This window comes from Struthio camelus, chromosome 12, assembly GCF_040807025.1.
Source record: "Struthio camelus isolate bStrCam1 chromosome 12, bStrCam1.hap1, whole genome shotgun sequence".
NCBI classification, from domain to species: domain Eukaryota; kingdom Metazoa; phylum Chordata; class Aves; order Struthioniformes; family Struthionidae; genus Struthio; species Struthio camelus.
The window spans coordinates 261,509-288,838 of NC_090953.1; the positions used below are offsets into that span (position 1 = coordinate 261,509).

General features: G+C 44.5%; 2 protein-coding genes across 15 annotated transcripts in view; one reads left to right on the plus strand and one right to left on the minus strand.

The window, feature by feature from the left end:
• Nucleotides 1-13,028, minus strand: part of TP53BP1 (tumor protein p53 binding protein 1) — a 47,993-nt gene extending 34,965 nt beyond the window's left edge. For 9 of the 14 annotated variants that reach the window (XR_011143817.1, XR_011143816.1, XR_011143815.1 and 6 more), the window contains exons 1-10: nt 7,339-7,531; nt 7,201-7,264; nt 7,046-7,124; nt 6,836-6,906; nt 6,139-6,300; nt 5,840-5,921; nt 4,777-4,922; nt 3,391-3,517; nt 1,536-1,627; nt 267-472 (exon numbers count right to left, since the gene is read on the minus strand). Coding sequence is in view for 7 of the 14 variants with exons in the window: in XM_068959017.1 (XP_068815118.1) it covers nt 267-472; nt 1,536-1,627; nt 3,391-3,517; nt 4,777-4,922; nt 5,840-5,921; nt 6,139-6,300; nt 6,836-6,906; nt 7,046-7,124; nt 7,201-7,264; nt 7,339-7,491 (1,182 nt within the window). In the remaining 7 variants the exon portion in view is untranslated. Of the gene's footprint in view, nt 1-254; nt 473-1,535; nt 1,628-3,390; nt 3,518-4,776; nt 4,923-5,554; nt 5,682-5,839; nt 5,922-6,138; nt 6,301-6,835; nt 6,907-7,045; nt 7,125-7,200; nt 7,265-7,338; nt 7,568-12,967 lie in introns of those variants that run through there. The other 5 variants (XM_068959020.1, XM_068959016.1, XM_068959019.1 and 2 more) reach the window with 5 other exon arrangements.
• Nucleotides 13,029-19,150: 6,122 nt separating this feature from the next.
• Nucleotides 19,151-27,330, plus strand: part of MAP1A (microtubule associated protein 1A) — a 71,191-nt gene continuing 63,011 nt past the window's right edge. The window contains exons 1-2 of the mRNA XM_068957825.1: nt 19,151-19,386; nt 23,858-23,959. Of these exons, the coding sequence (XP_068813926.1) occupies nt 19,224-19,386; nt 23,858-23,959 (265 nt within the window). The 5' untranslated portion in view covers nt 19,151-19,223. The remainder of the gene's footprint in view (nt 19,387-23,857; nt 23,960-27,330) is intronic.

Below are 27,330 nucleotides of genomic sequence, written 5' to 3' on the forward strand. Positions count from 1 at the left end.
AAACTTCTAGCATTGATTAAAAGACAACAGATCCTATGTTGAATAACTCATTGTGCCCTCTGAAGTTGTTCTGCACTTTCTAAGAATAAACTGCTACACTTGAAGAGTACGATCAATATATAGAAGGGATTAGTGGGAACAGGGAAACTCATGACAATCAGCTTAGTTGGGAAGCCCAACACAGAAGCAGAGAGACCGACTCAAACATGCGTCTTCAGCAACAGCTCTGCAAAAACCTCAGAAGAGATATTTACATGAAGCCTCACATGAGAGAACTCTGGTTGTGATGGTATAGGTAAAGATCCAGGAAAGAAGGCTGGGGCACTCTGGGACACTGGAGTTGAAGCCTGTGGCAGGCCAGGAGGTTCTGGTAGGATACGTGGGACGGTGATCTCCACTAGCACATCTCCTCTCTGCTTCTCCTCTATCAGCTCTCTTCCTTCTGCTGGTAGAGATATATCCATCTGTTCTTCTAATTTGAAAGAGCAGAAAATAAATTACTGGCAGATTCCTATATAGTACCTAAAGCTTCCACCATTCCATTAAAAGATTTTTGTCTTCACTGGCTTATACAACTTTCTGATACTTTTAACTGGTGAACCTGCAATCTTCTTTCCAGGTGAATTCTTTTGGAAAGAATCAACAAACACATTCATAGTCTTCATTTTAGGCTGGAAGAAAGTGTGTTGTTAAGAATTCCTGTAACCATTTTGCTACAGAAGTTCTAGGACTTCTACGATTACAAAAAAGGGATCTGAAATTTACTAAAAGCGTTTCTCCAATATCTGGCTTTTTTTCCCTTTTGCTACCGCTATTAAAATGCGACCAAATTCAGAATTAAAAAAAACTCACTGACTAAACATCTCTTCTAAAGGTACTTTGCATTTTGTGCAGTCAATGAGACAGGAATCTCGCAGGAAGGAATAGTGATTTTGTGTCACACTAAAGGTCTGTGTGGATATCTTCTCTGACATGCTCTGACAGTGAAGAGCATCAGGTGCTTAGAGAAAACGTACTAGAGCCAAGGTATGTAATAGAACAATCCCTCTTTTGGCCTAGCCTTCTAGAATACACGTACAATACAGGAAAGATCTGTTTGTTTGTTTAATATCGTGTAAGGCATCTAAGTTAAGGCAAAGAATTGTTAGAATCCAGTTCTCTGTCCCTACTATCACTCTAATAGTATGTATTTAATATAAATATCACCTGTAGCAGGAATGGCTTGCCTCCAAGAAAAGAGGACAATTGCAAGCGGCCCTCTGTTATCTGACACAAAGTACATCCATCACCTTTCACCCCAGAGAGAACTAGCCAACAGTACCAATTTTATTAGGATAGCCTCACAGGAAACGTCAATAGTACACCAGGATCTGAGTCACAAACACACATCCTCCCACATCCACCTCTTTCAGTGTTCTCAGAAATGCTTTACTCCTTAAATATAACTTAGGTAGGGTTTGAAAAAACACTGCATACTCAACCTGAACCACAGAGCGCAGGAAAACAATCACAGGCCAGTAAGCAGACAGTTTTACCTTTTGCTTCCTCCTGTTCAGTAGGACTGCTGGGGACAAGAGCGTTGGATCCAAAGGCATCGGGAGAAGAAACAACCAGGCCTGAAGAACCACTGCGGACCCAGAGAAACGAACACAGAAAAGGAAAAACATAAACCAGCAGAAAATTTATTATCTTCTCCCCAAACGTAGCTCTAGCTTGTCACAACAAGTCTTCTTACGCAAAGAGTGTCAGGTGTTTGCTAGCAAGAGATCTGAGACACAGTAATTGATCACACGAGCGCTGTTCATGTCATTGCAAAATAAAGTCATGCTTCTCTAACAGTGCAAAATTAAAACATTATTTGCTTAAACTGAAACAAAGTCAGTCTTTTTACATGTTCAATTATTATCTCCCATAAGGGAGATCTCCCGTAAGGGCAGCACCTTCTCAGACAACTGTGCGCTTTTGCAAATAGGCTGAATACACATTAAAAGAACCAAGATACTCAGCCTAAACCCCTCAAAGGTCAATAGATTAGCACAGAGCACCAACAGCTCAGCTCCCTGGAAGCACATGCCTGCAGATCACAATGAGAAGCCATGAAGCAGGAACAAGCTAGTCAACTTGAGATATTTTTATGGCCGATAACAATAACAAGCATGTAAACAAGCATACTACCAACAAAAAACATCAAACAAATCACATTTTCAGGTGTTTTGCGAGTCCCTCATTCAACTGCCCAATCCATTTGCTTTTGAGATTTCCACAGCTATGATGCAATTTATTACACCAAAACCTATGAGCTTTAGTAAGCTCATAGTGCTTTAGTACGCACTTTAGTAAGTACATCTTTGCCGAGCACTGTTTAAGATTACTATCTCTGAACTACCGTCCTCCTGTTTTTCCTACTATAAGTGACACACAGCTTTCTCATTCTTCATTCTTCTGTATGCCTCTATCTTATATCAAAAGGATGAAATACTCATTTTGAGCTCTGGCTGGGAAAAGATGACTAGGAACTCCCCTGACAACAGAGATTTAATTGCAAATTAAGGAGACTGTAGCATCTCCCTCACCGCCTCCAACAGCGCTAAGTTAGCACATGACCTGGACACGGCCTCACCCAGCCCTTTTATTTAGGATCAGCAACCTAATTCCCTATTCAGCTGCATCTATCCTTTTATCAGAGAATATTATCAAGGACATCCTCAATAGCGATCTGTGAACTCTCTCCTAGATTATATATGTGTCTCCACCCAAAAGCCCCTTATGCCACCCCCCTCCCCCCCCCAGCAAAAAACACCCTCCAAAGAATAACAAAGATTACACCATCGTTTGCTGTATCAGAAACACGGTGGTTCTTTAAATAACATGGAGCTTCCTCCCTTTGTATACAACCTCCTCTGTGAAATAAATATAAGATCTGCTTCTTTACACCACAATTTTCCTGCATGCAGCATCCCTTGCCTAGCTGGCCATAAATTGATGCAATTCAGGAAAAGTGTATATGTGTGTATATACACATTTTTTTGACAGAACAATGCTAGGAATCTAAGAAAGTTGGTGCAAGCCAAACATTCTTTGCTCCGGAGACTGAGACAAAGGATTTTAAAAATCCTCCCAATCTCTTAATTTAATACCACCTAAATAAAGCAAAGGCATAAAGTATAATACCTATTCAAATTGTGGGAACGGAGGTTCAAGAACTTAATTTAACTCAGAGGCTATTCCAAATTGTAAGGTACAAACATGAATGGGTGGAGCCCAAACTAAGATAACTTGTTCTAGCTGTATGAGCAAAGATAAAGAGATAGCATCAGCAATCCTTGAATAAAGATAGATGGTGGAAATGGCACAGCCCCTATTTAAATAGTTTGGGGACTTTGTGCTTACATGGAGTGATTCTCCGGTACAAAGGATCCCTGTCCAGAGAGCTGTAGGAGGTGCAGACTGCGAGCAGGGGTGCATGCCAGAGATCTTGCCTCTTCTACCCTGGTTATGACGCAGCCACTCCCAGAAGCTATTTGAAAACAGAAGGAAACAATATTAGGAATCTGGCCAGAGGATAAGTTGATCAGAAAATTATGAGGGATGATATTCACACTACTGCAAAGTTATTTCTCAGGTAGATAAGGACAGGGCTGATTTTCACACAGAGCTGGAAAAGGACAGCACATGGAAGTCCAGTGTGCAGAATTTGAACATGATACAGTTAAGATGAAAAAGGTAAGTTTGTAGCTTTTTATTCAGGCCGGATTATACAAGTCTTTGTACTTGGGAATTTTACAAGAAAAATCTCCAATGGCTCCACAATCAGCTCCTTTGATGCAGCACCAGAATGCAAACACAGGCAAGGCTCTTACAAGCAAAGATACATTGCAAAGACCACTGTCACAGTTTGAGTAGTAAGATATTATTAAATCTTCCAGATTCAGAGGGTTTACATGCAAGATCATACTGGTATAAACATCCGTCGTGTACAAATTAAAACTAAACAAAAAGCATGAACTGACACTTCATTTAGCCCATGCTTTATAGACTGACTAAGCCACCTTTCAAAACTTTATTTTTCAACAGTTTACTTTCTGGACCTTTCACTATTAAGACTTTTTTCAAGAACCTCTGTAGTTCTTCATTAGCCGTTTTGCTCGCGGATACCAAAATCAGACACAGACATCTTCCTCATCTCACACATACATATAACCTCTCTTCTGATCCTATTTCATGCAATCTCTTCTCTTATAGGGAAGGAATGCTAACCTAGATGGCAAATAAGACCAACTGAAATTGCAGCAAAAAGATTTTGGTTGCAGGATCCTATTCCCTCCCAAACAGAAAAGCCAACTCAGCTGACTAAGCTGGAATGTTTTGTCCAAGTTAACCACCATAAGTAAGCCTACAATATTTATCCACGCTTTAGGTTGCGCGTCACCAGAAAGCATCAGCATTACTATTACCAGTTTCAGAAGTGGGAAGCAGGTTTATTTTTGTTCTTCAATGGACACAGAAAAGAAAGAAAGAAAGAAAGAAAGAAATGTATTTAACAAACCAGTCTCACTGTATTAACAAGAAGTGCTATTTGGCATCGCTTAATAGTATAGTAAAAGACGTTGCGGCCTTTTGTTTCCAAAGTGCTTTCAATGTTAGCAGAAATTATGTGAAAAATAATCAAAGTACTCTGCACACTCTAAGGTATTAAATGTCTATTCACACTAAAAGATCAAATAGGGATGGTTATGATCTCTGGGAGGGATGTTTTGGCTGTTTGTCTACTGTTACCTGTTGCATTATCCTCAGGAAACATCTCTTCCTGAGTTGACAAGATCTCCAACTCCTGATGAGCAGAATCAGGGGATTTCTCAGTTTTTAGCAGATCAGAGACGTGCATTTTTTTCCTGGTACCCTCTTCTCCTTCCTGCAGAGTTCTGGGAAAGCAAGACATAGTCACTGGCCTGAGAAATTCAATGTATCAAACGGTACCACAAAATTGTAAAGAAAATTTATCAGAGCAGATGCAATCTATTCACTTATACACACCACAGTAAGAAAAGCCGGGGGGTGGGGCAGATTCTCTCACCTGACAAAAGATGATGTCCGTTCTGGACTAGTTACGTTTTCAAAGTTGTTTTATAAGTTTTCTACTAATAAAGGTGATGCTTGAACACAACCCAGATCGTTCTACTGACTTCTACTCAGTGTGGAGTCCAAGAATTTTGTTTCATCTGCTTTTAAATACTACTTTGTGACAGAGTATGACAATGTGAGACGAACTAAAAAGTTCACAGTTAAAAGATTAAAACTGTAAACCTTACAAAAGCAGGTACTCAAGAGTGTCCAACACATAGCTCCATACATCAGAATCAACAGAGTCCTGGGATAAGCATCATTTAGCACCTGGATTTCTCCTGTGGGGGCAAGGCCCATACTGCAGTGACTGAGGTTTTGGCATATATTTAAAGTTCCAGTTTAAGTCAAATAAGATATTTTCTTAAATATATTTAGCTTTCTAAACTTGATAAAATCATTAGTATAATTTTCTAGAATGCAATGCACTCACAATTCAAAAATACTTTTTGGTATCTTTAGGTCTGTAACAGTTTGACATCTCTTTTCTCAACCAGGAAGGATGAAAGCACTGCTCCTCCTCAGTCAGTATTGGTGTGTCAATCCCTTCAGCACTTTTCCTGCAGAAACGTCTCATCAGTACGTCACCTTTCTCTTCACTTTTCTTTTTTGCCTTGAAGCCTGACCCCCTCCTACTCCTAAAAATCTAGTAATAAGCCACACAAATCAACTTACGGAATTTCAGCAAGAGATCTACTAAGAAGGTGGACTGTTTTACCTTTCAGACTCCTTCGGCTGGCACTCCAAAGCAGTACGTGTTTCCCTGCTGGGGACAGTTTCACTGCTACCCACGTTCAGTTCTAGCAAGATGGCCAGGGGGGGAAGAAAAATTGTTACTGAGATCATCTGGATTACTATGTAGTCAGAAGCCCGTGGAGTTCTGAAAATTACACAAATATCAGGACAAGCCTTATGCCCTTATGCCCCTTCCCGTCAAATAAACGTAACATCTACAAGTCAAAGAAAGCAGAGAACTGACAGGGCAACAAAAGGGTATCTAAGATCATTTTCACATACCATTTTTAGTATCATTCTTCACAAGTCTGGAAGAAGAAGGGACAGCAACTCCAGGCTCAAACTGATGCCCAGCATTTCCTTCATTGGGCACAAAGTCACTCTCAAAGTCCTGACTCTGCGAGAGCTCTAAAGCTCCAAAATGCAGCTGTGACGTGCCTGTATCTAATATAAAATACCCATCACTAGTATATACATGAAAGTTTCCCAAAAAAGTCATCAGTCACTGCTTGCAAAGACAAAAAGATACACCCACTAACAATAACAGCAATTGATGAAACTGAATAAACCAGACTCTCTTCTCAGTCTTACTAATTGAAAACACAGTAACAGTATAGACACAGTGGCCATCACGTCAGAAACTACTGTTGATCAGCAAGGTCTTACATAATGGTTTTGGGTACTGCAACATGTTTGGATATCATAAGCAGAATCCCAGTAACTCACAATCCTGGTAATTTGGACTCCGTGTCTGAAACTGAAAGCCTTTTAATGACAACCCCTATGCTAGGGATTCTTTACTGTGTTGTAAAAAGCACCAACGCATACACAGCAACTCCTGGAGAGAGCTGCCAATTTCTGCCCAGTTATTACCGGCATGACTATCCCTGGAGAAAGACGCAAGGCAGCCAAACCAAAAAACTACGCCGGTGCTTGATCAGAATCACTGCCCCGAGAGGAGAGCTGAAACAGAAATCACCTTCTACGCACGGCGAAGCGGCGCGGTCCTCGACGTCGCCTCCGTCTCTTCCTCCAGCCGTCCCAAGGACACTGCAACAGAGGCACCCGCGCTGCTCCGGCCGCCCTAGCGGCTGCCGTTGGCGGCCCGGGAGCCCCGCCGAGCCCGCCGCCCCCGGCCGCTACGCGCAGCCCGCGCTCGGCAGCTCCAGGGGGGCCGCCCCGCACCTACCTGCTCTCCCCGCCGGGCGGCGGCTCCTCCTCGGCGACGCGGCCGGCGGCCTCCGGGCGGGCAGGGGTCGCCATGGGCCCTGCAAGCACAGCGCCGTTAGCGCGGGCCCGGCCCGGCCCGGCCCGGCCCGGCCCGGCCCCGCGCCCAGCTCTTACCTGTGCGCCACTCCCGGTCCGCCCCGCCGCCCGCCCGCCGCTGGCTGGGACCGCACAGGAGCTCCTGCGAGACAAGGCACGGCCCGGTGAGGGCTGGGCCGGGCCAGGCCGGGCCGGGCCGCCGCGCCGCGCACTCACCAGCACGGGGCTCGGGCTCCGCCGCCGGCCCAGCAGAGCGAGGCAGGCCGCGCCCGCCCCCGCCGCGCCCTCGGGCTGCGAGTCCTCCACGATCAGGCAGGGCGCGTCCTGCTGCGAGAAGCCGGGCTCCAGCTGGCTGCCGCCGGGCTCCATGCGGCGCCCCCCCTCCCCGCGGGCCTGGGCCTGGGCCTGGGCCTACGCCGCCGCCGCCCCGCGCGGCACCGCGCTTCCCGCGGCCGCCATGTTGCGGCGCGCGGATTGGCGGCCGCTGCCGGGCGGGGCGGAGGGACGGAGGCCGGGAGGCGGCGGCGCGTCCCCGGCGGGGCGGCACGGGCGGCCGATGAGGAGCTGCTTCTCCCCCTCCCCCCCCCCCCCGTTTAACGGAGCGAAAGACGAAAAACCGGCCCCAGGGCTCGGCCGCGCGAGGCCCGGAGGGGGGGAGGCGCCGGCGCGCTGCGCGGCCGGGGCAGGCCCGGCCCGGCCCGGCCCGCGGGGAGGGGCGCAGCGCCCGCCGCCCGCCCCGCCCCGCCGCCCTGTCGCGTGAGGTGGGTTTCCTGGGCTCGCCGGGGCGGTTCGCAGAGCTCTTGCGTGTTACATACTCCTCTGGAAAGGAGGAACGCGCCTTCCCGCGGGAACGGAGCGTCCCGCCCCGCCCCCAGCCCCCTTTTTGATTAAACACACACAAAAAGCAGTGGCTCAGTCTCCAGCGCTGAACCAAACACCGCTTATCCTGCACAATCATTCACACTACTGAAGGAAAACTTTCAGGCATCATGGGAAAGTGAAATTTGACTGATTGTCCTGTATTCACACGAATAAATGGCAGCTACGGAAGAAGCCTTGCGCAGAAAGTGTGGCAGAGGTGGTGTAGTTCAGCATGACATTTAAATTTTTTGCCTAAAAACTAGTAAGTTTGAACAGACTAATTTAAATCCTCTTTTGCAACTCCTCTTTGTATTTTAGACATGAGAATTCTTTATATTTTATTTTAAAGGCTGCTCTAGAACCAAAACCACAGAAGACTGAAAAATGATACCTGGTATGGAAAAAAAGTTATTACTCAAAGTTATAGGCAAAAGCTTGTACATAACGAAGACTTGTAAATAAGAGTTTGTGTGTAACAAGTTTTGTGTGTGAAGTCCAAGTTTGCACATGCATGTTAAGAACATTAAACAGGCTATAAATATTTACAGTTCCTACATAGGAAGGATGCTTTAGCGCTAGACCACCTCCAAAAAGATGCTCCTTCAGCACATATTAAACTGTATTATTAAAAACTTTTTCTGGTATACTAGTTTCCAAAATGGGTAAAACTTTGGCTATTGTGTGAAATTTGCCCCAATACCAAAGAACAACACAAGACCTATGGTTACTAAATCCTTCTTTTGAAAGCTTAAGTTGTTCATAGGCTTTTGCTAGCCACCTGGAGAAGCCAGAGTTGATCTTCATAAAATGTTTTATCCCAGGGAGCTGAGGAGGAGACGGGGATCCTGAAGGGACAGCTGGCAGTCTGTGACCCCCAAGTAGCTCAGAAGTTTCAGAGCTGGCTCTTGCATTCTGTTCAGTTCCCTTCAAGCAGAATTCTGTTTCCATCAAAATGAAAACACTTCAGGTGGTCTTCCTTTATGCTTACTCTCAACGTTAAATGACATTTAAAAATTCTCCAATTTTTTGGCAAAATAGAAAGTAAATTTGCCTTCTAAGCACAAGTATTTAGCATGAACCAGCATTTTTGGAACCAGCAGTTTATGGTGCTACACTACTAACCATCACTGGTCTTACTAGTCTACTTCCAAGCTTGCTACTGCCTTCCCCTAGAGTGTACAAGAATAAACTCATTTTCTTATAGGTAGAGCATTACACAACTATATCCTTTCTCACATCATCTATTGTACTTCTGCCAGCAGCTCCTTTTTTTTATTAGTTTCTCCTAGTGTCTACATGCTCTTCCTTACTACAGTTGAAACGCCTACAGCTAAACTAAGCCTTTCTTCAAAATCCAGATTTTAATCTGAAGGTGTTTCTATAATAAAGCTGGTTAACTGAGATATGTATTTTCTTACTTCACAAAGCTCACTATATAATAAAGAGAGCAACCATATTATCTTACTGAATTCAACAAACATCCCTTTGTCTCTCAACTGTTACGCTGTAGTCTCACTGCATCATTTAAAATTCAATCAGTTGGCTTTTTGTTGCATCTTTCTGTACTAGATGTCAGTGTGCTCAAATGCAGTGAAAAGTTATGATAATGCATATGTCAGGCTGCAGGTTTCATATTATGTGGGGGAAGAAAGACAAAATGATTGTGTTTATAGCAGCATGACAGGTACAGGCAAGCCGGCAGACGCTGGCCATGCATAATGTAGATCATGCTTTATGGGAAGAAAATAAGAGCAGAAAACAACAGTGTATTTTGAGAAGCTGGCTTCAATAAACTGATAACTGGCAGGTAAGATCTTACACAACAAAAGGAGTTGGAAGGAGATGGCAGCTTCTTTACTAAAGGCACAAATGCAAACTATCTTAGAGCAAAGAAAGGAGAAGAAATGTTATAGGAGACTGAAAACATGGAGGAAATTGAAACTACCTCAGCTTGCTTAAAGAATCAGTATAAAAGAATGATGTAGGCATTCAGGGACAAAAACAAGGAAAACTAAGGCTCAAGGATGGAAATAGCCAGAGATACCAAGAGCAACAAGAAAACGATTCTACAGACACCTCATTCGGAAAACAACAACCAAAAAAAGTGTTGGTCTGCTATTCAAAGAGGAAACATTACTGGCTGGTTATGCCAAGAAGACTGAAGCATTTAATGGTCTTTTTGTGGTCTTCTCTAAAAAGGTTAACAGAAAACAGGAAGTAGTGCAATTAAATAACAATGCCAAATGCCAAGATTTCAGCCTCGAAACAAGGAAGAAGCTGGTTAAAGAGTGCTTATCGAAGCCAGATGTTTTAAAATCTGTTGAGTCTAGACTTCATCCTCGAAAACTTACGTAACTGGCTGATGGTGTCTTATACACATTACAGTTACCTTTGAAAATTCATGGAGGACAAGGGAGTATCTGAAGACTACGAGTAGAAACGTGTCAGCCTCTCAAAATTCCCTACAATTCCCTGAAAACTTCTAAAACAAATAATCAAACAAATTACCAGTTTATACCTAAAAGATAGCAAGGAGATGAGTTCACAGCAACACAGATTTGTAAACACAAGGAACATAATGTGGTTCTGATTTCTTTTCACATCAGAGCAGTAGGCCTTACGGACAGAAGAAAAGTGGCAGATATAACCTGGCTACAGTAAGACTTTTAGCAATATCTATAAGGCATTCTCATAAGCAAACAGGAAGCATGGCTGTGATGAAATTTCAATAAGATAGGTATAAAACCTGTTGAATAACTATCCCCATAAAGTAGTCATCGGCAGTTCTATGTCAAAAGAAAAGTTTGTTTGAGTGAGGGTCCAAACATAACTTTCCTAGGTCCTATTCTGCTCAATGTTTTCTTTAATCACCTCGTTTACAAAAAAGGGAGTACACTTATTAAATCCACAAACAATGTGAAGCTGAGAGGGACTATAAATAGTAGAAGACAAATTAAAAAATGGTCTGAAAAGCAGACAAAACGCAACGTAGATTAAGAACGAAGTTCTACAAAGAGAAAGAACTGTCTGCACAAATTCAGGATGGGGCTGCTAGGCTATGCAGCATTACTGTAATATCAAGCCATTGGGGGTCATGGAGCCTGACAAATGAATCACAAGTCAGTGTCATGGTGCTGCAAAAAAAAAAAAAAAAAAAAAAAAGGGGCAAACCACACATTACACTCCTGTATAATGTGCGTGCATGTAAGATGCATGAAATAGTCCTCATGCTCTACACTGATAAGGCCGAAGCTAAGCACTATGTCCAGTGAGAAGACGGGAAAGGAAACAGTTATCATAAAAGTTTTCATTCAAATAGAAAAAAAGTCTGTGGGAAATAATTTGTTTGCATATTCACAGTGTAGAGGACAGCTGCAAGTAAGTTTAAATTAAGTAAGAAAGATTCAAGGAAGAAATAAGTAAAAATGTTTTTAAAATGTTTTTTAAAAAGGTAAGGAAAATGAAACTCTGAAGGTTATGCAGTCTCTAACATTCAAGATTTTTAGAAATGGTAACAGATAGGTCTAGTTGATCTTGGTCTGAAAAAGAAGGTTGGACTAGATCATCTCCAGGATTCCTTTCCAGTCTCTTTTTTTCTATGATTCAATGTATTTGCATGAACCAGGATGGGAGAAAATTCAGAGTTCAGTTCAGATAGTCAAGTTAGTAAGCGCCAAATCTAAGTGTAATCAGAAATTTTTTGCATTAAATCTGAAATCTAATTTTTCTGAAGGTTTTGTTTCCATCTGTTTTCATGCTATGAAAGAAACAGCATGCTTTATTTATAATATAAAAATATTTGATCTAAATATCCCTCCTCAGTTTGCAAACTGTCATTTTTCTGAGTCATGTCACAAATTATGGATAGGGTGTTAGGCCAACTTTAGGCCAACTTTATCTGAGAAAAGAGGATAAAAGAGCAAAATTAATCTTTGCTTATGTTCCGTCCAAACAAAAGATGTCCAGCACCAGACTCTCAATGGAGGTATGAAGGCTATCTGATTTGTTATATTTGGAGTATTTTCTCTGCAATCTTGTATCTTACAGCATTTGCAACGGGAAGTGAAACTATAGTTTATTTTGTTCTGAACAGCCCTTTCTAATGTAGGCTAATAATTAGGATGGGCAACTGGGACTCAGGACTCCTAGTACTCATCCTAATTTCTTCCACCGTTAATCCATTTTTCTGCGTCTCGCTGCAGCCCCAAATCCTATCTCTGAAATGAGAATTCAACATATAGGATAGTATTCATAGGAAAGGCATCAAATTCCACATCCTGCTTTCAGGTGGGAATTAGATACCCAAACAAGCAGTAGGGTTGTTACTGGTCTTTGAAAAACTAGGTTTCAGTATGCTACTGTTGTGTTACAACTTTTGTTGTTTACCAAGGAGACACATCCCAAAACTACCTGTTTGATTTCTGTATGCATTGTCTTCTATTCATTTGGGAATAAACTCCGCACAGCATCAAGCATTCTCGGGGCCTGTAAGCCAGTGGCAAGTAAGAACGCCTAGCGTGCTACAGACTGAAGGTCATTATAGGCTCATGCGCTTTATAAAACGGAAAATGCACAGAGTTAACTGAGAACAGTTGCTTGTGCTTACAGCGGACTTGAGGCAGCATCAGACTCGGCGTGATCACAGCCCTCTGCATTTGCACATCCCAAACTGCTGCTGACAGCGAGGAAGAAAGCCCTCACCCTCCCGAAGAGGAAACGCGCGTGCACGGTCCAGCCACCTCCAGGCAGCTTCTCCGGCCGCCGACGCTCTCCCGCCCCGTCCGCGCCGCGCTCGCAGCCGCGCTCTCGCCCCCTCGCTGCGGCGGCGGCGGCGCCGGGCCGAGGGGCTGCGCCGGCCCCGCAGGCGGGACGGAGCCGCCCGGCCGCTTCCGCGGTCGGTCTCCGCCGGGCGGAGCACAAAGGACAACGCGGCCGCGGGCGGGGGGAGGCGGCGGAAGGGGGGCCCGGGCCCGGCGCGCTTTACCTGGTCTCAGCCGGCGAGCAGAGCCGCTGTGGGCGCTCCGCGCTGGGGCAGCGGCGCTGCGGCCCCGGCCCCGGCGCCGCCCGCTGACATCAGGCGGGGCGGAGGCGCGGCCGCCGCGGGCCGCTCCGCCCCGGCCCCGGGGCCGCCGGGAGGAGGGCGGCGGCGGCGGCGGCGGGAGCTGGGCGGAGCTGCGGGCCGGGCCGGGCCGGGCCGCCGCGAGGGCGCTGCCTGCCCCGGAGGCCGCGGCGGGCGGTGCCGCTGACCGGGGGGTCCGCCCCTCGGCCCCAGGGCAGGCAGGCAGGCAGCCCGGCCGCCCCACCCGCCAACACGGGCCCAAGGTGCAGGGGCCGCGCCTGGCCCTGGCAGGGCGTGAGGGCGCCGTGGCAAACAGCACCCAGCTCCTGCAAGCCCTGGCAGCCCTCCCGCCTGGGGCTGGCTCTCCCCTATCCTCCTTATCATCTGCTAGGGCATAGGAGAAGGACCGTATCCTGCATTTCTCTCGTTACCCTGCTTGAGACATTAAGCCGGTTGGCTTTTGATCAACTGAAATACCCAGGGCTTCTGCCTCCTCAGTCACTTCCAGGTGATTAGCCCCAACTGGTAACAGAAATTCTTGTTCTTAGTCACCAAGTACACAGTCTTACTCTCTGTAATATTAAATTTCATCCTATTTCCATTTTTCTAGTCCTCAAGGTCATTCGATTCTTGCTGTACAGCATTCTCCTTTTCCTCTGCAATGGTAATACTTTTACCCATATTCTTATCACGCAATAGCTAATGATGAATAATCTGAAGTAAAAATTCAGCAAAAGCAAATCACTTGTACTCATAAGAAAAAGTCAGAATTAAAGTCACAAAGCTTTGGGGAGCCTCAGATCACTGCAGCCTGCTAACTCGTGTTAAAACTGCCTGGTTTTCATGAAGATTTGTCTTTGTACTGACTACTAAGCGTTGACTGCGACATCGTAGTTCAGCATGGCAAGGGCGCAACTTGTCCTCAAAGCAGAAACAACTTTGTAGAATTGTCTATGATCTCCATATCCCTTTCAACCCAATCACGACAGCCTGTCTGTTTTTTAAATAAATACCTGTTTGATTTTTACTGCAAGAAGCGATGCTCTGAGGAAGTACTAGCGGATGCAAACTAGCGGGAACTTTGACTGTTAGCTTTAACATGAACAGAGTGAAAACAGAGTGGACGGACACCTGCAGAGATTGTTATTCCTATCCTGAAGAAAGCATGACAGACAGCAGGAGCAACAGAGGGAAGCAGCAGCAGATCCAAAGGCAAAGCAAGAAAATAGGCATAACAATTTTTTAAAGACTTTTTTAAACGTTACAAGTGCATTACATTTGTTTATCAATTATTTTACTTCATTTTTGTTATCATGATAAGATGTGGAAGTTCAGACGTGGTTTATAAAAGAGGATTATTACATCCCTATTTGACATAAACACAAAATAAGTTCTTACTGGACTTGAGAACGCTTACGGTTTTACCCAATATCTGTCTGGAACATACAAGCACTTTCTGTCTCTTATTCACAGATACAGTATCATTAAACCATTTTCAGAAAACACAGCAGCCTACAATTACACAATGGCCCCTAGAGGGTGCCCGGATGACATCGATATGCTTTTCTTAGAGAAAGATAAATTGTGGATGCTGGGAAACAACTACAAAAGCTCCACTAAACTGACCCAAGAGTAATATACAGGCAACTGACACTATGTTTCTATCATAGTGTAAAGGTTAACTAAGATATTTTTAAGTAGTGTACAGATACATACACAAGTATAGGACATAGAGACATTACTGTGCATTGTGCTATAGGGTAAATACATTTAAGTAGAGAATTTGCTTGTTTTACCTTTTGAGACAAAAAGGTCGAGGTGTCTGTTTCTCTTGATGCAGTTGGTAATATCACAGACTCCTCCTTAAGCAGCAGAGCAGAGGCTTCCTTAGGTGACGGTAATGGCAGCTCCTGCAGGACAAACACATTTCTAAATCAGTCCCAGAGGGTAAGTGAAACAGCATTTTTTTTTTTTAATACAATGTTCTAAAACCCTGTTTCTAATGTCTAAGTACATTTCTTTGTTAAACTTTTAGTCAGATATTTCTATGGTCATTTTAAAGTTGGTTTTGTTCATCATTCATTAATGCTAAATTTTAGTGCCAACATAGAAGATTGAAACATTACAAGATTTGTAAATTATTTGATCACTTAACCATTATTCAGAGACTGTGTGTTCCAGAAGTGGCAGAACACTGGAAAACATACTAACATCAAACATGGAAGACCACGCAATTTACTGATCTCTTGTGACCTTCATACAAAGGCTCTTAAAGTTATCTCTCCTCTAATCTAATACATCTATATTCTTGATTTATGATAGAATGACCACAAATAGGCATTCAACATATCCACAAAAGCATAAAAGGACAGCTATTAAATCATTCAGGCCTTCCATAGCCTTCCATAGCTAAGACTGCCACAGCAAATAAACTTTCTTCTTGGGCATACTTTTCAGTTACTGGCTTACATGTAACTAACTTTAAATACCCCTAACTTATTCAGTAACATAAAATGCACTATGTAACACTGCAATTTACCTATAAGCCTGGATCACATAGTGTGTCTGCGCTTTCTTTTGGAGAAATCTTAAAATTACTTCATGGCTTTACTGAGCTAGGAAAGCCATGATAGGCATGCACACAGTTATGGTGGAAAGTGTAATTTTGTGGCTTCTTTGAACTGTTTGGTGAGGCTACTGGCAACCTGTACAGTTCAGATTGCAAAATTATTCATAATATTCCATTTTTGCTCATTTTTATGCTTGTGTTTTGCCTGAAATTATTGCACACAATGACTACGCATGATAATTTCATAGGCACTTAGATCCTACTCTTGATCAGAACTGCAAAGCGTTCCAAATTTCACAGGAGGCATTCAGTATCTTGCAATGGAAGATACTGAATGGACAGTGGAAGGAGTGCTGCTGTGATAGATCAACCACAGGTTACGGATCAATAGAAGAAGCAGCAGTTTGGTCAAACTGAAGGCCTTAGCGTTCTGATTCCCCTCCCGGGAATATTTTACAATGCAGCCTCAAAGCTGCAGTATAAATGGCAACACAACTCCAACTATCTCTAAATGGAAGCATTATCAAAGTTGATGCCACAAGTAAGGATGGGTGTGATCTCACCACGAGGTTTTGTCAAGGCCATGTGTAAGAAGAACAAAGTACATTTAGGAAGTCACCTATTTTTCTCATCTACTTAGCAAGTGTCACAGCCAAAATGAAATTTTACTTTACTTTGGTTAAAGGCATTAACCTTATTCAGATGCTGCCATAGGTCTCTAGTTTCCAGAAGTATATTTATTCATAAGGATATTTTTATTTTCCTTTAGCTAGGGAGGACGGAATGTCACCATTCCAGGCTAATGGACTGAGAAATTGAAATTGTGTAGATTGATCTTCCTCTGATAGTCTGAAGACCCTTTTCATTCTATTTTGAGCCTACTTGTTTTAATCCATTTTTATGATAGTTGTTTAGCTGTGATTCATAGCCTCTCATTGTTGAGAGGTACTCCTTTTTGTCTGCTTTTGCCACCTCTCTTCCTCTAACGTTTGTCAGGACCAGTAATGTCTGTACTCAGCCCGGTCAGCTCATGATACTTCATGAAGGTGCTGGCTACTGCTGCAATGCGTGGAAGCAGAAGTTTGCACCATAATTGCTATAAAGATCTATCATATAGATCCAAAGTGTGGATTTATAGGGGAAAGGAGGAACTTAGGCTAGAAATCCCTCCTTTTGCTGCCTGATGCTGCGCACACACTCTAGGACTCACAAAGAACAACCATATGGCTGCACAGCTATGCCATCTCTACTGTGACCACAGACAGACCCAGTCACATCAGAAACCAATAGAAATTGAATTATTCTATCATTTGCTGGTACTGTAGAGGAATGCAAACTGATCATATCACAACAAGACCTTTCTAATTGTAAACAGTCTTCCCTAGGGGTTCTAGTCCCTGTGGAACAGAACCAGGCTTGGATATTCTTTTTAAGCTTTCACCCCAGTTTGCATGTATCCTGTTTCTTTTTCCTATGGCAGAAAGCCAGCTGGAGGAGCCTCTCTGCACTGCAGTGAAAAGCTGCAGCTCTGGAAAGCTATGATGTCAAAAATAAGCAGCAAGATTAAGACTGAATCATTTGAAAACAGAAGGTATTTCTACCAGCTGGTATGAAAAAATTGGAAAATCTTTTATCTTCATGTTTTCCCTCCATGATCTGTAACCCTACTTTCAAGGTAGCATTTAATGTACACTGGTATTTATCTGCAGGTTTATCTCTTTATTCACATATTTACCTGTTTCAATGCAATCCCTTGAGACAAACTAATAATTGCAAGTTTAAACACACAAAAATAAATTAAACCCTTTTCCAGCCCTAATTCTCTGTGTTTACAACATTTATTTCATAAAGATCATGCCCAGTGGTGTCACCACAATTTCAAGTGAGAAAGACTTATTGCATCACACCCTTATTTGTCTGCTTAGAGCTAGGGCACCTTCTGATTACAGCTCTCAACCTGAGAAAGCTCTATAAGCTAGTAACATCAGTAGCAGCCTGCAGGGAAAATTATTCTAGAATTTTCCCCCTTTCGGTGGTTGTTTTTTCCCCTGATTATCTTACTGTCAGAGTCTCATGACACTATAGATTTTCAGATTCATATATGCTTGCCAAAATGCTGACTGTCTGAACCTCCTGAGGTTTCAACTGTGTCCTCGCTGCAGGCTTGGCAGGTCAAAACAAAACAAAACAAATAAAGAAAACAAGACAAGTGCTCCCCCCCCCTCCTCCCCCAAGTGAAGAGACTGGTTTCTCTACCCATCATGCCTCCTAAGCTGTAACTCATCTCTATGGGAATCTTGCAGACTGCAGGGGGCAGAACTTGACACTGTTTTAGGAAACACTGCAAATTATTAGGGACTTAAATCGTATTTTACAATAGCTGGGTTGTTTTTTGTCTGAGCTATATCAACACAGGATAGAGCTCCATTTCTTTGTCAGAAGAGACCTGGGTTTTCTATCTGAAACTACGCCTTGATGGCTTTCCCTTGTTCAGTATTCAGAAGGCTGATACTTTGAGCTTGCTCAGCTATTTCAGATGCTGCATTGAAGCACTCTGAAGATGTGGGCAGTTAGCCTGTTAGTGGTACGGGCCTGTGGCCTGAACTGAGGCCCTGGCACCTGTTCTGCTTCTAGCCTCTCTGCTCACCCTCAATGTTAAGAGCTTCTGTTTACACAGCAGTTGACAGCTCACAACAGTTTTACACTGGATACTGACCAGGTTCAGAGACTTTTCCTGTATCTCATATTTCTGGAATCTAGGCAATATCAGCACTTATCATTGGAGATCATTACACTTATTTCAACAGGGAAAAGAACAATCAGGAAGAGATGGAGATCTAACTGTTCTGCTTACTACCGAGGGGTAGAGAAGAAAGACAAGTTAAATGTTGACTCCAAATCTCGTCATCTTTCAGCACTGCCAGTTTCTGTGATTTTACGGTGGACATTGCAATCACCTAATATGAGGCGTTTAAAAATCTCAGTGGATTTCTACATTTAAGTAACTCTCTAGCAGTATTGGTGGCAGGAAAAAAAAAAAATCCAAGACAGCCTGATGGCTCAAAATCAAGCAAGTAAACTACCCACCCCTCCAAATGATTCTTTTAAAGCCCCAGAGCCTGGCTCACGGTTTTGAGCACCTGAGCGCAGCAGCTGCGCTGCCTCTTCTCCTCCTGCCAGGAGGAGGAGGGAGGGCAGCTCCCGCCGGGGACCCGACGGCCCGGCTCCCCTCTCCGGCCTCGCTCAAGGCCGGCTGTCCCGCCAGCGCTAGCGGCGTGCTCCGCGCCCGAGAACAGCCCGCCGCCCGCCAGGCCGCGCAGCCGGCACCGGGGACCGCCCGAGCCGGGGGAGCGCGGGGCCGGCTCGGAGCCGGGGCCCTGAGCGGGCGGCGGGCGGCGGGCGGCGGCGGGGGCCCCTCGGGCCCGGCAGCGCCGCGAGCGCAGGGGCGCGGCGGGGGCGGAGCTGTCACCCAGAGGCCACGCCCCCCACCGCCTCTCCTCCGCAGTAGCGCGAGACCACGTGCCGGCCCAGCCAATCGGGGAGGCGCCCAGGGCTCTTTAAGAGCCGTGCGCCAGTCGCCGCGCGCTGCAGTGGCGGCAGCCGGGCGTTACCATGGAGACGGCGGCGGCCGGGCCGGTTGCCACGGAGACGGCAGCGCCCTGGCTGCCGGGCGGGCGGCGCGGCCGGGAGCGGCGGAGACACGCGCTGCTCGTGGTGATCGGCGAGATCGGGACGGAGCCGGAGCGGGGGGCGCTGCGGGGCGCCCTGGAGCGCGGTGAGGGGCGCGGGGCGGGGCGCCCGCTGCCGCGGCCCGGAGCGGGGAAGGAGGGTGGGAGGCGCGGACAGCCCGCGCGGGCGGCGCTCGGCTCCGGCTCCGGCCGCCGCAGCGGGTGCCGGGCCGCGGCCCCGGAGGCCCGGCCGCGCCCGGGCAGGGGCGCCGCCGCCCGCCTGCAGCCCCCGGGCCGCGGCAGGGCCGGCGCTGGGCCCGGGCGACGGAGCGGCTAGCGTGGCCCGGGGTGGCAGTGACGGGTGGAGGCCTCGGCTGACGGGGACGGTCCCTGCTGGGTTCGGAGAGCTGCCAGACGTGGGGCTGCCCCTTGTGGGGCTGCCTGCGGAGTTAACGTGCGTGGGTGGTGGTACCGATCCCTGGAGCCACCGGAGTCGCCTCTCAAGGCAGGAAGAACCCAGTGAAAGATGGTATCGGTAGAGAGTGAATTGTGCTTCTGTTCCTGCAGGCTGCTGTACCTGCAAACCTTCAGGCCATAAACTGCTGTGCCCTTTTTCCCCTGAGACCCTCTTATTCTCATTAGTGGGATGCAGTTAACAGTGTTTTTGAATGTCAAAGCTTGAAGATGTTTTACGGTTCAAAACCCAAATTTCCATCTTATTAGTTGGGTGGTTTGTCTGGTGAGAGTGGCTCCTGCAGTGCGAAGGGACAGCTGCAAGCAGGCCTGCCCGTGTGAGGAGCTGGCTGTGTAGACCTGAGCGGCTGAGGGAGGGCAAAGCACAATGGAGAAGTTAACTACTTCAGGAATGACAGAGCAAGAAGCGACTGCCAGAGCATTTTGCTTGTTTATTGTTGTCTATATTGTGGTAGTGTCCAGAGGCCTTTGCAAAGAATCTCTGCACATATTAGATGCGGTGTAGCTTAAAAGGGGGTGGGGAGGAAAGAATGGCAGTTCTCACTTTCTGGCAGTTTCTGATGTTTCCTAAGGAAAATGATAAAGCAGATTATAGAAATGTCCTTGAGGTCCTGATGCAGCTGCTGTTCTAGTAAGCAATTTAGTACACTTCTGAGATATAAAGTAACAGCCCTGTAACCATGCAGGCCCTTAATTTTTCCCTGTTTCCAAGATATACTGGTTTAAAAGATGGCAATGCTAACAGTTGTAAGCATTGCCCAAATGGCATTTTTGGGAGATGCTTTTGTGACTGTTTTCCTCCCAAATATGTGGACTATGCAACTTTAAGAAGGGGATGTAAAAATGACAAGTCTTGTCCATTTTCTCTACTCCAGCATCTTCTCCATCAATCTTTGCTGGCAGACCGCTTAGCGGCTACTATCATAGCGGTGTTTCATTCAATTTTCAGTAGGGGTAGATCAGATGAGACCATCTGGCCACTGAAAGCTCTGCTTTGAAGGGCTGCTGCTGCTGTCTGCACAACAGACTTTGCAACATAAATGTGCAAGTGCAGCAGCACAAGCAAGTTCTGGTTAGTTGCCTGTCCAGGAGCCTACTGAAATTCTGTCAAGTGCAAGCACCTCTCTGCATAAGAGTCACTTGAGCAGGAGTATTGGTAAGTTACTAACTAGTAGAAGCAAACAGCTGTGGGAGCTAGGACCCGGGCTTTCAGACCTTCCTCTGTCGCTGACTTGGAGTATAGCCTCCAGCAAGCCGTACAATTGGTTTCCCCACTGTGAAATGGGGGAATGAGATGATCTTGAAATAGACTGAGATCTCAAAGTTAGGATTAATATAAATATTAATAATCTTCAGATTCTTAGGAATATTAGGAACTTGAGGTCTTAATCTATGTATAGACCTTGAATTATCCTAATGCCTGAGACAGCTATACTTCTAACTCAGGGAGTTCTAGAAATGTGAAATGGTACATACGTTACCTCTCCCCCTTTTAAGGGGTAGCTTGCTGGAGAGGATTCACATGAGATTTGTTTAAGGTAGAGCAGCCTGCTGAGCAGAGGACTTAATTTCCTCAGGAGACAAAGAAGTATGAATAACAACAACATGTTTCTGCCCTTCAAAAAAGCATTTTTCTCTAACTTTGTTAGCATAGTAAGGGGCTTACAGCTGTGATCAAAATTGGATAAACCAAGTTTGCAAACAACATTGGTGCAAAATGTTACATGCTATACATCTGAGCTAGATACTACCCTTTTTTGAAAGGATAAAAGGTTAGTCTTTGCTTTGTACCACTCTTCTGCTCCTGTCAGGCCCTGTCTGCACAGACATTCCAGGGAGAGATTATTGAAAAGTGACTCAATCTCTTGCCCTGGCTATTCCAGAAAGCTTTTTCAAGGTTCTTCTGATATTGCTTGGTTCAGGGGAATGGAATAGGGGGTACAGGATTTTGTGGGAAGCTGCTTGTTCCCATGCTCAGTGCTGCTTAGGTGGTACCATTGTGTATTTGTGGGAGACTTGAACAACACTTATTCTGAAATGCAGTCAAACAAATATTAATTTTTATGTTCTGGTGTGACTTTTTGCAATATTAAAACAATATCGGGAAGAGTAAATCTGGTATTAAAGGAACTGCCAAATCTTATAAGCCTATTATCTCAGCAGGAAATAAAGTTTACAAGGGCATAAGGAAAAATGAGAAACTGGTGAGTCACATGGTACCTGACTGGAGCTGTGCACGTGCAAAGAAAGTGGGCCTTTAGAAACCTTGGTATGGTGTAGTCTGCACTTTTGTATGAGGAGGTTGTAGAGGATGATAATTGGCAAGGACAATGTTCTGGGTCAGGCGCTGTAGGATGAACAAGTAAAATTCTGGCAAGTGGGGAGAGATTAGGAGTGACTTCAGACTACATGGGGGAGGGGAAGCTGAACAAATTTTAAGTAGGAAAATGAGTGAGATGGGAACTTTGTTCTTCCCTTTCCTAGCTCTGAAAGAGGATATCTCCTTTCTGCATCCTAGAGGATGTAGCAGTACCTCATGAATGTCTATTGCTGCAGTAGGACACCGTGACTCTGACACAGCAGCTAGCATCAGCAGGATGTGCCCTGCAGAGTGCCACCTTGTTCCCTTCCAGGTTAGAATGCTAATCAGCACTGTATCAAGAAGCACTTACATTGAACACTTTTGTACAAGACACTGTGCTTTCCAAAAGTATTTCACAGAAAACTCATTCTGTCTACCTTTCTCCTTTCCTCTCCTTTATCACATGATTTATTTGTTCCTGTCCTGTGTCCAAACTGAAAGGAATAGATATTCTGTGACACTGAAGTTAGTGGTAAGTTCTCCTGATATTCTATGTTCTGTTTTTATAGACTCTGCAGTGTAAACTGTCATGTAATAGGTTAGCTATATTACTCTGGTGTCTTTTGTGACCAGAGACAAACTAAGAGCAAAGTTATCTTGAGTTGTTATGGATGCTGCAGGCCTTCAGACCACTGAAATGTGTGATGAGTTGGTTACTGGCTCCTGGGTTGTGTAGAGAGCTGGAGTTTGTATCCTAGAAGAAACTGTTTCCCACCGCTTGCCAGCGGTGATTATTGTGCTATATCGAGTTACTGTGCTGAAGAACTAGAATTGCAGTAACTGGGAATGGTCCCTCCATGAAAGGCAACATACTTCGCTTGGAAAGAAGGCAGGTATAAAGTTTTATTGGTTGTGCATCTGATATTTTATGCAAGAGAAAATGCCTCCAGAAGATGGCAGAAGAACTCTTGGCAAGGACACTATTAATAAACATTGGAGTTTAAATTCTTGTTTCAGGTGACTCTTGGAGCTCTGTGGCATTGGCCTTCAACAGCTGTACTTCAGCAGGCAGCAGCTTGAGAGGCTAGAGTAGTAATTCATGCTGATATTCTGTTTTCCTTGGTAGTACCCAGTGCTGTAGTGTTTTGTATCATCCAGAATAGATGACTGTTCGCACTGATGTCTGAAGGTGACTTGCATGGCATGGTGCCACTTGCTCTGGGAGCAGACACTACTTCCTGCTGTGATATGAAGGTGATTAGCTTACAAAGATTACGTAGATTAAAGAGCAAATTCAGAGGATCTCAGGGGGATCAGGGCCCTCTGAAGGAGTGATTGGCAGAGGGAGCTGGGTGGGGGGCTTTTGTGACTTGGAGGAGGCACAGGCTATAAGACTGTAGAAGCTGGTATGTCTGAGCTGATTGGTAGTCTCACCATCCAGTAGACCGTTTCTACCAGTGGCCAGTGCTGGATACTGCAGAAGATGTAAAACTACCGTAATGTGTTTGCTTGCTTAGGCAGTCGTGTAATTTATTTAGCCACTCTTCCTTGTAGTTTGCTAGTATCACTTAGGTGGAGCTTTACTTGAATGAAGATTTGCTTATTGCGCTTACTTCAGGGATGGACGTTTTGTGACAGGCATGTATCTTATGACCCTAAGCTTCTGAAGACTTTTGCAGTTCTAAACATGCTCTTTAGGATACGCAGGGATCAGTCATGCTCTTCCTGTTGATTCTACTGTCTCCAATTCTGATTTTTGTAGTAAATGTAATAATGGCTCACTCTTCTCTCTTGTTGGGCAGGAATTCGTTCCTGGAATATTAATCTTCTGTCCTGTGACCTGAATGAGCAACTCCGACTCTTTGTAACCCGGCACCTGGCTCAATTTTCTTCAGAAGTCCAAGGTGAGCTTTTTAGTTTATCAGCACTAATTATTAACTTTTCTGGATTTGAAAAGATCTAGAACAAAGCTGATTCCAGTTTAGAATACCAGATTCAGTTAGTGAGTTGTCTGCCCAGGATTCTGCAATCTCAAGAGTCTGCTGGAATTCAACTTAAAATAACAGATATTATTACTAATGTGAATGGAGTGAATAGAAACATATGCTATTTAAAAGCCTACTAACCTAGTAAGTTAGAATGTGTCTGTCTTCGTACTTTATTCAGGTAGCGCGATATAGTTTTACTTAAGTCATTTCTTATCAATCTTTTTCTTTGGGGTTTTAGAATACACCTCTGCATGCATAAAGCATGTGAAGAGTGGTGTTTAAGACTAATCAAATGACTTTCAAAATCACTTTTTTGGAAGGCCTATCTCCCTTTCCTAAGAGGAAGAATGATGAGTAGGAGCCTTATAAAAATGCTATTAACTCTTAAAGCATGCTTGCCTAGCTTATAAAAAGGCTTGGACTCTAGGCTGCTGTGTTTGTGTAACATATGTTAAAGTTTCTGCAGTAAGCACAGATGACACTGCTGCAAAATCTTTTTAAGCAAGAACAGCTTATAGCTCGCTGAACCTCTTTAAGACTCCTGTAAAAGCATATGAGTATATTTTCCCGTTTGGAAGGCTGTTTTTCTAATGGATAGCTGCGAAAAGATACTTGGACTCTTCTCCAATCTGCTACTGATTTAAATTTCCTGTGACTTTTTTACCGTGGGGATAAAGTCTTCCTCCTTGCAAAGCAGTGCGCGTGTGTTACATATGGGATTAAAATACTGTGTATTAAGCATACTAGTTGAGGGACTAAGCTGAGGATCTGTGAATTTCAAGCAATTATGACAGAGGCTGTGATATAAACAGACTGAGCACTAACAAGTCACTAAAAGTATATCATCACCCAAGATTTCTTAGAACTTGGGGTGACATATCTTGATTAATAGCAACATGAATCTTCACTTAAAACTTCCTTGGCTCTTGAAGAGCAGTGGGTGATGAATGTGATGTCAGACTTCAAAAGAAGGTTCCAGCAGGGATCCAGTAAATTGCAGGCCTACAAAGAAAGTGTCAAGTCTACTGGGCAAATCAGTAGAAACTATAATAAGACAGAATTAGTGGATACCTGCAGAAATAATCTACCTGAGAAGTCACCATTCATGCTTCAAAGTGAAATCCTTTTCAAATGTCTTGAAGCTCTCTGAAGGACACAGCAAACATGCAGATAAGAGTGATTTAATCTACCTGTCAAAAATATTTTGGAAATCTGAGTCCTTCACAAAGGCTGTTTAAAGAAGCCGATTAGCCAGGGAGTAAGAGGACAGGCTTTGGTATGCATAAGTAACTAAATGAAAGATGGGTAAACTGGGGTTTTGGTGTAAATAGCAGCTCCTTCAATGGAGAGAGAGTGCCAGCTGAATTCCACAAGAAGGGTGAGCAGTGAGGTAACAGTCTGCTGATAATGCAAAGTCATTGAGGGTGGTAATGATGACTCCTGACTGAAGAATTTAAGCTACATAAGGTAATGCGTATATGCAAAAAGACCAGTCCTAGCTTCAGATATAAGAGTGGGTTCTGAGCAGACCCTTACCACTGGGGAATGAGATCCTGTGGTTATGGTACGGTTTATGGAAACATCAATTCAGTGCTTGGCAGCAATCAAAACAGGTCAAATGTTAGGAATTATCAGGTGAGGAGCAGAGACCAAAACAAAGAGCATTATGCCACTGTATAATGGTTCCCACATCTTGAATACTGTGCAGTTCTGGTCTCCTTATCTCAAAAGAATATGGTAGGATTGTGGTAAAGTATGGAGGGGTAACAAAGATGGTCAGAGGTCTGGAATAGCTTTCATTCAAGAAATAATCAAGTAAGCTGAGACTTTCCAGTTTGGGCAAGAAATGACTAAGATGATCAGGAAGTAGGAGGCATTAAATGAAACTAGTGGAAGCCATGTTCAAAAGAAAAGATGATTGCATGCATATGAAACAGGTGGTAGACCTGTAGAACCTACCCGCACAACACCCTTTAGCAAGAAGCTTGTATGGTTCCAAAAGATTGGATAAATATTTGAAAGCGATCCTTTGGGCTTTTCTAAAAAGATAACCCAAAGCAGACACAGGAAATATTTTGAATTAAATAATTGGTGGCTGAAGAAGTATTAGAAGGAAGTATTGCATGTTTGCTTTCTTGACTTTGCCCTGGGTATAGGAGGCAGGATATTGGACAAAGGAGATCTTGAGCTGAACATGTTTGGCTGTTTGTAAAGCCAGGGGAGAAATTATATAGCTAAACACACATAAACCTGAGGAACTACAAAGAATGCTCCCAGTCTAAGGAGTCTAACTTACACTTAATGCAAAGGAAATGAGCAGCTTAACTATATGTTCAGCTAAGGCATGTCAGCAAGGGGCAAAATACCATCTTAAATCAGTGATGGGGCAAAGTCCAGTCATCCAAAAAAAATTCCTGCTAGACAGCTGTGGAAAGGAAGACTTACAAAGGGACTAAAGTTTGAGGTGGAAGGATTGCACTTGTGTCTCATGGAGCATTTATGACCTGACTAGGATTGAGTATGAAAAAATTAGAGAAATCCAGGGGAAGGGGGCTGGACAATTACTCCCATGTAAAAATAGATGTCCTAATGATAGCTCTCTCTTCCTGCCAGTGCATGCTTTGTGTTCCTGCCCAGGTGGAAACTATACCAAATAACTCAACTTATGAAATGTTGGCCCTCAGCTATCATTCACCTGATCCTAACACACAGTCAGCTTTGCAGGGTGATGACAGGTGATATGAAGGTAGTATTTCTCTGGTAATGAAGGCACAGATAGAAATTTTGAGTCATGAAACACTCCCATGAGACTGAATGCCTGCTGCCCAGGCAGTCTGTATACAATCATGCCTATAGATTACTGCAATACTTCTGTTTCAGGTCCCCATTGCAAGGGGTATTGTGTTGGCCCTTTAAAAGAAGGGAGAGCATGATCCTGCAGCTCCTTGGAATTGGAAGTCTTGGGACACCTGGCCCAAGTCATCTGAGGGTTTAGCTGCCACCTTCTGACTTCAGGTTTTGTGCAACTTTGCTGTCATCCTTTCAGAATATCAAGGATCATCCATCCCTTTCCCTTCCCAATTTTCTGACGTGAGGAGAGATCCCTTAAGAGCATTCCATTCTGGGAATGTCATAGCCGGATGGTGGACATCAGCATATCTTTCTCAAACATCATTAGAGCAGAGTAACAGTAACAGATCAGAAATGCACACAAGGTTAACTGCTCCCAGAAATGTTAGTCTGGCTTGCATGAATGAGACTTAATGGGCCCTCTAACCTTACTGAAG